The sequence below is a fragment of the Megascapheus bottae genome, chromosome 6 (genome assembly GCF_031878675.1).
Source record: "Megascapheus bottae isolate mThoBot1 chromosome 6, mThoBot2.hap1, whole genome shotgun sequence".
NCBI lineage: Eukaryota > Metazoa > Chordata > Mammalia > Rodentia > Geomyidae > Megascapheus > Megascapheus bottae.
Window position 1 is genome coordinate 62,063,776 of NC_143514.1, and position 12,414 is coordinate 62,076,189.

The 12,414-nt window shown below is 56.0% G+C and overlaps 2 protein-coding genes across 6 annotated transcripts; one reads left to right on the forward strand and one right to left on the reverse strand.

Annotated features, from left to right (window-relative positions):
• Positions 1 to 3,038: 3,038 nt before the first annotated feature.
• On the forward strand, positions 3,039 to 4,958 carry Eva1b (eva-1 homolog B). 2 transcript variants are annotated; one of them, XM_090333805.1, is made up of 3 exons: positions 3,039 to 3,553; positions 4,117 to 4,212; positions 4,359 to 4,958. In XM_090333805.1, the coding sequence occupies exons 2-3, from the start codon at positions 4,146 to 4,148 to the stop codon at positions 4,784 to 4,786; spliced, it is 495 nt and encodes a 164-aa protein (XP_090189931.1). In that variant the 5' UTR covers positions 3,039 to 3,553; positions 4,117 to 4,145; the 3' UTR covers positions 4,787 to 4,958. The 2 variants fall into 2 exon arrangements, with proteins under 2 accessions (XP_090189931.1, XP_090189929.1); XM_090333803.1 differs by lacking the exon at positions 3,039 to 3,553 and adding an exon at positions 3,713 to 3,917.
• Positions 4,959 to 5,606: 648 nt separating this feature from the next.
• Mnmip1 (manchette microtubule inner protein 1) lies at positions 5,607 to 12,188 on the reverse strand. 4 transcript variants are annotated; one of them, XM_090333807.1, is made up of 13 exons: positions 12,010 to 12,188; positions 11,498 to 11,553; positions 11,369 to 11,414; positions 11,187 to 11,287; positions 11,000 to 11,086; positions 10,751 to 10,793; positions 7,319 to 7,406; positions 7,192 to 7,244; positions 6,986 to 7,080; positions 6,698 to 6,847; positions 6,099 to 6,355; positions 5,959 to 6,022; positions 5,607 to 5,869 (listed from the first exon to the last, which is right to left on the reverse strand). In XM_090333807.1, the coding sequence occupies exons 1-13, from the start codon at positions 12,095 to 12,097 to the stop codon at positions 5,798 to 5,800; spliced, it is 1,200 nt and encodes a 399-aa protein (XP_090189933.1). In that variant the 5' UTR covers positions 12,098 to 12,188; the 3' UTR covers positions 5,607 to 5,797. The 4 variants fall into 4 exon arrangements, with proteins under 4 accessions (XP_090189933.1, XP_090189935.1, XP_090189932.1 ...); XM_090333809.1 differs by adding an exon at positions 11,732 to 11,822 and having other exon boundaries at positions 6,099 to 6,847; positions 12,010 to 12,128; XM_090333806.1 differs by having other exon boundaries at positions 6,099 to 6,847.
• Between the last annotated feature and the right edge of the window lie 226 nt (positions 12,189 to 12,414).

The following is a 12,414-nucleotide window of genomic DNA, read 5'->3' on the forward strand; positions in this document are numbered from 1 at the left end:
AACTAAAGGTGAAGGTTGGTACATTAGAGGTATGTTTCACTCCCAGCGCAGAAAGGAGCAACTGGAAGCACAGAGAAAGGCAGCTTTGGAGGTGACTGGATGGAGAACCCTGAGCAGGAGCTGTCAATCAAAGAGGAGTCATGTTCCAAACTAGAGTGCCAGGAGGGCCTACTAGATCCATTACTAACATCCATGGAGCACCCTTCCCAGGGCCTCTTCCCAGCAGCCATCTGGGTGTTGGACTTTTCCTCCCTCTGGTACAGGGAGGCCTCAGTGCCTCCCAGCATAGTTAGGAGGGGGTTTGGCGCTGGTCTCGAAATATGCCAAGCAGAGACTACAGTGGTCTGGACCTCTCAGCCCCTCTCCTCTCAACATCCATCTTTCCTGTTTCCTCTCAGAAGCACTCTGTGCCCTCCAAAAGTAACACAGTCTCACCGACACGACAGAGGTGGGCTGTCGAGAGGGCACGTGGACAGGCAGTGGACAAGTCCTGGGCAGGCAGGCAGGCAGGCAGGAAGATGAGCAGGAGGATTGTTGGGATGCCAGCCAGATGAGCAAGAGACAGCCACAAGATGGAAGCAGGTGGCTGGGCAAGCTTATACAGACAGGCTGAGCTGTCTCAGGCAGGATGAGACGGGGCAAGTGGATAGGCAGGTGGCTGGGAAGGCCAGCCAGCCTGTGGAAGGCCCATCAGCAAAAGGTGTGGGGCAGCTTCCCACCTGCCACTTGTGATTGCTCACAATTATCCCAGGGGAAGGCAGCACGCTGGAAGAACCAATGACTACACTGTCATCTGGTTTCTGTATGGCCACCTGTTTGCTCAGAGCTGAGTCATGACCTCTTCCAAACACATCTCACACACACACCCCTAGAACCCACAAATACACCTTTGCCTACAGACAGGGAGAGAGATCTGCATGGTACAGGTGCATGGAAACTGCTTGACAGAAAATCTCCCAAACCTCATACAGATGAACACAGACCCAAACTGAGGTACTCAGCACTCCATACCAGTACTGCCACAGCAGGCAGCAATATGCATGGAGATGATAGACATTAAGTACATCAACCAGCAGTAGAGTTCATGAAACATATTGAGTAATTAGCCAGTCACACACATACCTTGAAGAAACAGGGAGACCATGAGAGCACCAGAGGTTGGAGATTTGCTGACTGGTTTGTTTGGCCTAGTGGTAGAATGCTAGCATTATGAAGACCCAGGTTTGATTCCTTAGCGCCACATATACAGAAAAAGCTGGAAGTGGGGCTGTGGCTCAAGTGCTACATTTCTAGCCTTGAGAAAGCTCAAGGACAGGGGCCGGGAGTTTGGCCTAGTGGTAGAGTGCTTGCCTAGCATGCACGAAGACCCGGGTTTGATTTCTTGGTACCACATACTTAGAAAAAGCCAGAAGTAGTGCTGAGACTCAAGTGGTAGAGCTCTAGCCTTGAGAAAAAGCCAAGGACAGTGCTCAGGCCCTGAGCTTAGGCCCAGGACTGGCAAAAAAAAAAAAAAAAAAAAAAGCTCAAGGACAGTTCCCAGTCCCTGAGTTCAAGCCCCAGGACTGGCAAAAACAAAACAAAGCCAGAAGTGGCACAGTGGCCATAGTGGCACAGTGCTAGCTCGTCAGGGACAGAGCTCAGGCCCTGGGACAGGCACCAAAACCAAAACCAAAACAAGCCAAGCTAGAGGTATGGCACAAATTGTCAAGTGCCAGCTGAGGAGGCAGGATTCTGTCCTGTTCATCTCAGTGCCAAGCTGGTCATGACTCTGTTCTATCTCCTACCTCCCTGGTCACCCCTCCAAGAGGCCTTCAGCCATGTCAGTGTCCAGGACTCAGGCTTGGCACCTTTTTCTTGCTGTCTATTCCTTGCCCTGGGTGCTCCAGTTCCTAGTGGGAAATGGCATGTGGGGGCTGGGTGATCCTCTGGCCTCTCCTACACCTCCAGGTGTCTAATGGAGATCTGCAATCTAACATATCTAAAATAAAACTCTCACCACCCTCACTCCACCTTCGTGAGTGCTTAGGCCCAAGATCAAGGCTAAACTCCTCCTTCCCTCATGTCCACCTCTACACAGGAACTCCTTCCCAACAGCATCTGCATCTCCTGTCACCCCAGAGGTGACTGAGCCTAGGCCCTCGCTTGCCTGGAGGGCAGACCACCTGCTCACTGCTCTGCTTCAATCCTGGTCTTCCTCTCCCCCGGGGTCCACCCTATAGAGCTACCGACATAGAGGGTCCTCCAGTGTGGCATGGGACATGGCACTACTCTTGCTTAATACTCTAAGGTCTCTGCTCTATCCTTCCAAGCTCCTCAGCAGGACCTGCAAACCCCAGCATGGTTACTCCATCAACCACTGGCTCCAGCCCCTAAATACCATCCTACCCCCAGGCCCTTGTCCTTCTTCCTGCCTAGACATGATCCTGGGTCCTTGCATAGCTGTCCCTCCTGGAGATTCCCCTCTCCTCCCACCACCACATTAGCTGATTCTACTTCTACTCACTGAACACTTGGCAGCCCCTGAGGCTCTCTTCCCCAGCGCTGGCCCTTCCATTTCATGTCTGTCCGCTGAGGGCCAGGGCATGAGTACCAACACTTCACCAATAACTCTGCCTCCCCTCTCCCATTCCTAGGAAGGGCCCGGGGCACGCCACCTGTGACCTGTTAGCATCTGTTGACTGGGGGTTATACCGCCCCCCCCCCCAACGCAAGTACTCAAGCAGCATAACAGACAGGGGCACAACAGGGGCGTAAATACCTTTACTAAGGCTCGCAAAGCAGACTAAATACAAAGACCTCCAAGGTGGGAGTCCAGTCCTGTGTCTCTACCCCACCTAGAGCTGCCCTCTGCCTGAACCCAGCCTCAGGAGTGGGGGAGTAGGGGTCTGCAGCCAGGATGGAGAGGGGGGTCGCTGGCCCACAGGCCTCAGGCACTGCCTTCAGCTATGTCTGCAATTTCCTCTCCCTCCTTCCTTCCCTCCTCCTCCCTAAGACTCCCGCCAAGAAAGCCTCCCCCTCACCCCAGCTCCAGCGCCGGCCGGGCGGGCAGCCCTGGGGGCAGGAGGGGGGTGCCTGGAGGGCTGGCCGGGAAGGGGAGCACCCAGCTGCGCACACGCTCTAAGCCCAGGTGGAAGTGCACGTGTGAGCCGGGCGGGTCTAGCCGGGCCGTCTGCCCCTCCACTCCCCGCCGAGCTCAGGCATCCCCGGCTTTTCTGGAGGCCCGGCCTCGGGGCCTGCAAGCCTGCACCGGCCGGGCTCACCCGAGGGAGTCTATCCATCATGAGCCCCGTCTGACCCGAGCCGGCCGGGGGACACGCGGACACCAGGGGGCCCAGGAGGAGGGGCTGGGGTGAGTGCCGGCCCAACCGCCTTGGGGAGGAGCGGGGCGGGGGCTGGAGACCCCTGGGCCCCGGAGACGCGAGCACCGCCCCGGGAAGCGTTCAGAGCCCGAGCTCGGGGAGGGGGCAGAGCCGTGAGTTCGAAGGGTGGCCGGCGGCTAAAGGCAGCGCAACCTCCCCCAATCTCCTTCCCGGCCGAAGTCGGGGTCACACTGGTAGGTTTTAGGGTTCGGGCAGGGCGAGGGCGCGCGGAGGGGCGCCTCGGCGGGGGGTCGCCGCCGCGTGGGTCCCCGCGGTGGGGAGGGGGCGGCCTCCCCCGCCGCTTCCTGCGGCGGAGCCGAGGACGGCGGCCCCCCCACTCCTCCCGCCCCGCCCCGCCCCGCCCCTCCTCTTTCCTCGGAGGAAACTTTCCACCGGTGGCTCCCTCGGCCCGTGTCCGGCCGCGCCGCCGCTGGGAGCCGAGCTGGGCGGACGGGACCGTGGGGACCGGACGGGGCGGGAGCGGCGGGCCCCCGGGTGTATGCCGCCGCCAGCGGGACGGACGTCGGGCCGGGGCAGCTGGGAAGCGGGGTGCTGACGGTGAGCGAGCGGGGCCTGCGGGCGGGCGGGCGGCCGGAGTCCCCCCCTCCGCCCCCGCGCCGCCTCGCGCCGGGACCCCGCCGGGGAGGCGGAGCCTCGGGTTCCGGGGCGTCGGCGCGGGAACTCAGGTTCCCCGGGCCGGGGTCTCTGGAGGGGCGGAGCCGGGCGGGCGGAGGCGCTGACCTGGCCGCTCCCGCAGGCTGGCGGGGCGCTGCCCCCCTGCGCGGCATGGATGCCCCGCGTCGGGACATGGAGCTGCTCAGCAACAGCCTGGCGGCCTACGCGCACATCCGTGGTGAGCGCGGGCGGAGGGAGCGGGGAGGGGGGTGTAGGAGGGGGTGATCGGGCCCTTCTGCCCCCACCAGCCCCCCACTGTCCCGTCCCCCACGCCCAGCCCCGGCCCTAAACCTGGAGTCCATGACCTCTGCACCCCCCCTTCAGCCAACCCCGAGAGCTTTGGCCTCTACTTCGTGCTGGGCGTCTGCTTCGGCCTGCTGCTCACTCTGTGCCTGCTGGTCATCAGCATCTCGTGCGCGCCCCGCCAGCGTCTTCGGGGCCCTGCTCTGCGCAGGGACCCTCGCAGCAGCACCCTGGAACCCGAAGACGACGACGACGACGACGAGGAAGACACGGTGACCCGGCTGGGCCCGGACGACACGCTGCCGGGCCCCGAGCTGTCGGCTGAGGCCGAGGGGGCGCTCAACGTGTTCACGTCGGCTGAGGAGCTGGAGCGCGCACAGAGGCTGGAGGAGCGGGAGCGGATCCTGCGGGAGATCTGGCGCACGGGGCAGCCGGATCTGTTGGGCTCTGGCACATTGGGGCCCAGCCCCACGGGCACGGGCACACTGGGCCGCATGCACTATTACTGACACTCCACTGGACATTCTGCAGAGCCCAGAACTGGCCCCAGAAACTGTGGACTTGCCTCGGCTCCCAACCCCCCCTGGTGCTATTGGATTTAGACCGCCACCTTCTGCGAGGCACCCACCCCAAGCTGGGAGTGGGAGGAGGATGCAAGGTCCCCATCTTTTCTTCCCCAGCCGGGACCGGGACGATGATGTGACCAATGAAGGCTGCGTTCTCGACCACTCTGTCTCTCCGTCTGTTGCCTTTGCCCCCAGCTGGTCCCCAGGGCGCTGCCACGCAGCCAGACCTTACTAGATGCCAAGGATCCACCACTTCTGCCCACTACACACGCACACACACACACACACACACACCTTTGGCCCTCACCAGCTCACACACAGGACCAACAGCACATCCTTCAGATAGATGCATTCCTACAGGTAAATGTTTGGGCACTGGTTCCCGTCGTGTGTCCCCACTGTGCCCTAGACGCGGGCATAATTGGCAGTCACACAGCAGGCTTGGGGAGCCTGACCTTGATGCCAAGGTAGGTAGCCTCAGTGTAACCACGCGTGCCTGAGCTAAGCTAGACTGCAGGTCGAACTCATTTCAGGCTGCGGTGCATCCAAGCCGGCGGCGATGTGGCCACCTGGGAGGGGTCGGGCTCCGGGCCCAGCTCCGGCGGCGCACAGCTGGATTCCGGAATCGGCCGGCTGTGGCTCTCCTGCCCGCCGCCTAGGTCCAGCGCAGGGCTGGCGTCAGGGCTGGCGTCCGACGGAGACACCCTCTGCCCCGCCCCCATCCGGTGGATAAAAATAGCCGCGCAGGCTTTGGGAACCGTAATGGGAGCCACATGTTGGCCAGATGTGCCCGCGAGAGACCTCCAGGAATTCCAGGGGCCGGGCTTGGGCGGCCCCGCCCCGTCCCGCACAGACGAGCCGGCCAGCTCCGAGCGTCAGGGGCAGTTTACTTCCTCCTGTCCTCCAAAGCCGGGCACGGGCACGGGGATGCCTCCGCGCGCGCGCCCTGCGCCCTCACTGCGTCTGCGTCTGCGCGTGTCTGAAGCCCAGTGGCGGAGACTTCTCTGTCTCCTGGAGCCTCGGAGCCTAGAGTTGGGTGGGGGAGTCAGGGCTGCGCCCTGCCCCCGGCCCCCCACCCCCCCCCCCCCCCCCCCGCCGCCTGCGACCCCACCCACCTCCAGCAACCGGCGCTGCTCCCGCTCGTTGTTCAGCTCCTCCCACACCTCGGTCATCTGCTTCCTGCAGACACGAAGCCCAGGTGAGGGGTGAGCGACCCCCGCTCCCCCGCTCTGATCCTCCCCCCCCTGCCACTTACTCCAGCTGCAGCTGCAGCCCCTTCAACGCGCTCTTGAGAGACTCCACTTCCTTCTTTAGTGTCTCTCCGTCCTCTTGCTCATTCTTGCTCTCCGTTTGCGGGAGCCCGGTGGAAATCTCTCGGGGGTCTGCAGTCTGCTCCGTTGCGTGAGGTGTTCGGGGAGCCGAAGACTTCTCGCTCAGAAGCATCTGTACCTCAGGGGTTAACTCTCCTAGGGGCTCTTTGGGGGTCGCATGGAGTAAAGTGCCGGCCTCTCCCTGTGTCTCCAGGGCAGACACAGACCCTGGGTCAGGCTCCAGCCTCGACTGGAGTGGAGAGCTGTCCTCCTGTTTACTCACACAGAGGCAGCCCTCCAGGCCGTTCTGGCTCTGGGGGGGCTCTAGCGTGGGGCCCTCCTCTCCAGACCTAGGCCTCTGCAGGCTTGCCTCCGGGGAGAAGTGATGTAACCCGGTGTCTCTGGGGGCAGTGTCTTCAGAAAGCACCTGCTCTGGAGTTTTTTCTAAGGTGGGGGCTTTGTCCTCCTCCCAAGGGACCTTGGGGTCAGGGGCTTCATCCTTAAATGGGGTTTCTAGAGCAGGGGTCTTATCCACAGAAGAGACCTGTGTGCTGGAGGCCTTGTTCAGAGGCCAGGTCTTCTTTAAGTTGGAGACCTTGTCCATAGGTGGGGTCTTCTCTGGGGTGGCTGTCTTGTCCCCCTTGGGGGGTTTACTCATAGAAGGGCTCTTTGCCAGACTGCTCTTCTCTTCCTCCTGTGGCAATGGGGCAAGGCCCAGCAGAAGGCTCCAACTAATTCTCCTTGGCCTGGTGTCCCCTACCCTGGCACACGCCAGGCCTGGGTACCAGCCTCTATTCGACCACTCCTCCCTCTCCAGTGCCTCCTGCCTCACCTGACTGGATGTCAGGTGCTGCCGGGGAACCTGGGTTCTCCATTGCTTTCTGCCAGCTTGCCCTGGACTTCCAGTGAGGAAGCTGCCATTGGCACCTATGAAAACAGGACCTCAGAGGCCTGCCCGACTCTGTCCCATCTCTGTCCCTCAGCATACCACCCTGTGCCCCTGGACTCACTCCCCCGCTGAGGGTAGGAAGCTCTCACCAGAGTCTCTGGAGGGGCGCTTCTGACTATCCCCACTGGGTATCCAAGACATCCTGGAACATGTTCCCCATCAGTCCTGGCATTTCCTCTGTGCCCTTCTCCTGCCCCTATGCCCCCTGCTCCTTACTTTGCTTTCCTGGGTGAAGCAGTTGTTGCCGGCTTCTTGAAAGAGAGTGATGCTCTGGGTATTGTTTTTTGGGGTTCCTTAATGGGAGCTAGGAGGAAAGAATGGCATGAAATAACTTTCTTTACTCATCCATCCACCTAACAGGCCCTAGGTCCCTGTGCCACTGGGCTCGCACTGTCTTGCCCAGGCTAATCTTGGACTCTTGGGCTCAAGTGAGATTCTAGGTCTTTAGCCTCCAAAATAGCTAGGAGTAAAGATATGTAGTACCATGAGTGTACTGTTTTAAATGAGGTGGTCAGACACCAAGAGCTTCACACACACACACACACACACACACATATGTGACATTCATTCACATTCATAGACACACCTGAAGCCACTCTGCTATGTGCACACATGCTTATACACAAGAACACACAAATAGCTACATGTACAATTCCACTGGCAATGTGCATAGGGAACAAGAGCAGGGAGTCTACAGCCAGACAACAGGCTCTGCATTACAGCTTCTTTCAGTGTGCAGGTAACCTCACTGTGTCCTGCTGTCCTCACTCACGAGACATAGACAATACAACTCTATGGGGCTGTTATGAGGCTGGAGCAAATTAGTACATGTGAGGTGTTTAATGACTACTTGGCAGGTAGTCAGAGCTCAGTGTGCCTGAACCAGGCCATATGGCAGATTATGTACTCTGTAGGCCTTCCCACCAGACAGCATTTAGAACCTGCTTAGGAGACAGCTTTCCCACATTTTCTCCACTTAAAAGAGAGTAGGAGAAGTACGCACACACAAGGAGGGAAGGGGGGGAAATTAGGCCAAAAAGGCCTAAATGAGAGGGTAGGTAAGTGAGCTTTATGGCTCCTGAGTCTGAAGCCTCTGGCATGGAACAGAGTTCTCACAGATACTATCAGATCATGAGCTCAGAAAGAAAGATCATAAGACAGTCGCCAGAGACTCATGACTACTCATACTTACTCAGGACAAAGCTAAGACCTGAACAGGAGTTTGAAATCAGTCCAGAACAATCAAAGAGACATGTCCAATTAACCAGCAAAAGTCTGAACTAGAGGCATAGCTCAAGTAGTAGAGCACCATCCTGAGCTAGCAATCTGAACAAGCATGACAGCGCAGGCGTTCCAACCCCAGAACCAGAAAAAAAAAAAAGAAAAAAAGACCATACAACACCTAGAAGGCAGTCTACCAAGACCTACCATATAGTACCCAACATATCTCAGGCATAGATGTGTTTAAACTATTTGAAGTTGGACTGGAGTTTGGCCTAGTGGTAGAGTGCTTGCCTAGCATGAACAAAGCCCTGGGTACCACATATGCAGAAAAAGCCAGAAATGGTGCTGTGGCTCAAATGGTAGAGTGTCAGCCTTGAAAAAGCCCAAGGACAGCACCCAGGCCCTGAGTTCAAACCCCAGGACTGGCAAAAATAAATAAATAAACAAATAAAATATTTGAAATTAAGGATAAACACACAACAAAGGGACAGCCAGGAACAAACAGGCAGTTTTGTAAAAACAAATAAAAACTGACCTAGTGGAGATGAAAAGAGCAATCTGGGGGAAAAAATGCCATGCCAACCCATTATTTACCTGTGAATGTTCAGCATATATTCTATACAGGTTAAACAACAGACTAAACAGAGTCAAAAAGAGCTAGAAAGATTAGTAAACCAAAAATAGACTAAGGAGTGAATGTTCTGATAAAGTGATATGGTGATGGTCAAGTCTTCTCCCAGAAAGGTAACTTTTTTCCAGAAAGCTGGACAAAAAATGTTAAAATGACTATTTCATGCTCTAGATAATTGTCCAAGGGAAAAGAAAATTCAAGAAGCCCAGTATCAGCAAAAAGAAAACGTTTGAAAGTCTGTTAGACCAACCACCAAAAAGCCAGAAGTGAAGGTGTGGCTCAAATGGTGCTAGCCTTGAGTAAAAAAGCTTAGGGACAGCAACCAGGCCCTGAGTTAAAAAAGAAAAGAAAACGTCTGAGCCATATACAGGCTAATAACTGTAATCCTAGCCGCTAACTCAAGAGGCTGAGATCTGAGGATCATGGTTCAAAGCCAGCCTGGGTACTAAAGTTCATGAGACTCATCTCCAATTAACCACCAGAAAACTGGAAGTGGTGATATGGCTCAAGGGGTAGGGAGGTAGCCTTGAACTTAAGAGTTCAGGGACAGCACCCAGGCCCAGAGTTCAAGCCCCATGATGGACCAAAAAAAGAAAGAAAAAAAAAAAGGGTTTGTGGGTTTGTGGAAGCACTCATTATTTAGTCAGTAACAGGGCTTGAACTCATGCCTCCTGAGGTCTTTTCTTTTTGTGCCAGTCCGAGGGTTTGAATTCAGGGTGGCCTAGTGCTTTTACTCAGACTTTCTGCTCAAGGCTTGTGCTTTACCACTTAAACCACATCTCCACTTCCAGCCTTTTGCTGATTAATTGGAGTTGAGAATCTTTCAGATGAATTTGTCTGACCCAGGTTGGCTTTAATCTTCAGATAGACCATAGGTGTTAATTATTTACATACATATATTTTGGTGTCTGATACCTATTGAAAGATAAGTCAAAAGATCCATCATTTCAGTCACACAGATATACACAAAGAGCTATTTCCTCACAAACTTATAAGATACATACACACATATACAGTCTCATGGACTTATGGTCCATCCTTGGAGAATGTTGATAACTACACTGTGACAGATACAAACTGACTTTTTTTGGGGGGGGGCCAGTCCTGAGGGGGGGACTGTCCCTGAGTTTTGTTGTTGTTTTTGCAAGTGCTGGGCTTGAACTCAAGGCTTGGGCACTGTCCTTGGGTTTTCTCAACGAACCCAGGTCTTCATGCATGTTAGGCAAACACTCTACCACTAGGCCAAATTCCTGCCCACCCCGCCCCTGAGTTTCTTTTCTCTTTTTTTTTTTTTTTTTTTTTTTTTTTTTTGCCAGCCCTGGGCTTCAGCTCAGGGCCTGAGCCCTGTCCTTGGACTTTTCGCAAGGCTAGAGTTCTACCACTTGAGCCTCAGCACCACTTCCACCTTTTTTTTTTTTTTTTGCCAGTCGTGGGCTTAAGCTCAGGGCCTGAGCACTGTCCTTGGACTTTCTCAAGGCTAGAACTCTACGACTTGAGCCTCAGCACCACTTCCAGCTTTTTTTTTATGTATGTGGTACTGAGGAATCGAACCCAGGTATTCGTGCATGCTAGGCAAGCACTCTGCCACTAGGCCAAACTCCCAGCCCCCTGACTCATTTTTTAAAAAGATTTTATTCTAATTCCCATTCTTAAGAGTCAGGCCCTTAACCCACAATGGGGAATGAACCCTATCATGTGCTGGACCATTGGAGGAACTACAGGTGTTTATGGGCAACCGTACTGGTAGATCTCCTAGAAAGCAACTCCCAAGCCCAGACTCCCCGAGTACCCACCTGGTTCCCAAGGTAACACTTTCCGAGGCACCAGCCTCTTGATCTGGAGAAAAAAGAAGTATCAGAATCCGAAGAGAAGTCTTCACATGTCTAAGCTCATGTGGCTCTCCAGCTGGGCCAAGAGAACCCACACCCCTAGATGCTTTTAGGGAACCTGGCCTATATGCCCTTCTGTCTAATGAGTGTCATGATTCTGTTTGTCCAAAATAGTGTTCCTCCTGCCACATGAAGGCCCAGTTTTGAACTTACTGGGGGTGGTGGCAGCACAAAGTTGTCTGGAAAAACTCCTCTTCTGCCTTGACACTCTCCTTCCCACCAGCCCTTGTCCTCTGTGGTCTAAGAGAAACATGTGGAGGGATATAAGCCATTTCTGTAGCTCCTCTCCCTTGGGTCCACTCAGCCATCCCTCCTGGGCACCCCCCAAGTATCCTCACACCTTCCTTAGAACTTTCACCAAGTCTCCTCTCCGCAGTGCCAACTCATCTGGGGCCTCTGGCTCATAGTCAAACAGGACCCTGCAGATCTCAGGACAGGAGGCTGAGGGAAAGGTCAGTCCATTGGTGCTAACCCTCATTCATTAGGCTAATGGTTTCCCCCTCCCTCTGGTTGGGTGCTCACCTGTCTGCAAGTAATCTGGAGGGCTGTCATAGGTCAGGCTGCTCAACTAGTAGGGGGAGTGCAAGAGAAGATGAGCCTGATAGCACCCCAACAACTCACCACCTCTCTGCCCATTCTAACTGGATTTACCTTGGGATGTCGCTGGGGATCAGGGTTGATTGAAGGCATGCCTACATTACCAAAGCCTGGTGGGAACAGCCAAGGTTAGGGAACATGCTAATTCAGTTAAGTCATGGGAGGGGCATTAAAGGGGGGTGGGTTCAGGGTCAGGACGTGCACCACACACACAGACTCATGTTTTTTGGGAGGGTCACTGGAAAGAGCAGTCTGGCTCCAGAGGGGGTCACCGAGTCAAGGTCTCACTTGGGGCCCCACTGTCCAGCAACTCCACAAAGTTGGATGGGAAGGCTCCCAGCTGCCCGCTCTTCTTCCCCAGCCACCAGCCGTCCTCAATCTAGAGAGGAGGGAGGACGCGGGGGCATCTGGTTCTGCCTCTCAGCGGTTCTACACCTTCAGTGTCGTCCAATACCCCCAGCTCTCCTGCTCTCTCGTGGGCACCTCTCACCATTCCTATCGCCCCCACTCTCCTTTCGCTCAATTCCCCCAAACCCTTTCATCCCCTCCCCCCCTCCCGCCCTCACCTCCTTTATCATTTCCACAATCTCCCCAGCTTGCAGCTTCAGCTCGTCTTCCTGCTCTGGACTGTAGTTGAAGTTCACTTTGCACCATCTTTGGGAGCCCCAAGATTTGGTGGGGTGACCTGGGTCACAGGAATGCGAGAGGGTGTGCGGCAGCCTAGGAGGGGGCTCGAGTCCAGGGAGCTGAGGGAAGGACGAGCCTCTAGCCTGCCCTTTAATGCTTGCAGGCCCCGCCCTCGGGCGGAGCATTGTACTCAGGACCAATCACAGGCCGCAAAGCGACCTCGCGGCCCCGCCCAGGGCCACCGCCCCCCCCCCCCCCCTACACCCCGCTCTATCTCCCTCAGCCAGTTTTACCTGGGCGGCGCCGGCGCGGCTTCCGTGGCTCGCCCCGGCCTCGAAGGGCCT

Coding starts and splice junctions, on each gene's coding strand:
- Eva1b (XM_090333805.1), top strand. CDS start 4,146: ATGGATGCCCCGCGTCGGGACATGGAGCTGCTCAGCAACAGCCTGGCG. Junction 4,213..4,358: donor GGCCTACGCGCACATCCGTG/GTGAGCGCGGGC, acceptor CCCCCCCTTCAG/CCAACCCCGAGAGCTTTGGC.
- Mnmip1 (XM_090333809.1), bottom strand. Junction 11,087..11,186: donor TGGTGAAAGTTCTAAGGAAG/GTGTGAGGATAC, acceptor TGTTTCTCTTAG/ACCACAGAGGACAAGGGCTG. Junction 7,407..10,750: donor AGTGTTACCTTGGGAACCAG/GTGGGTACTCGG, acceptor CTTTCCTCCTAG/CTCCCATTAAGGAACCCCAA.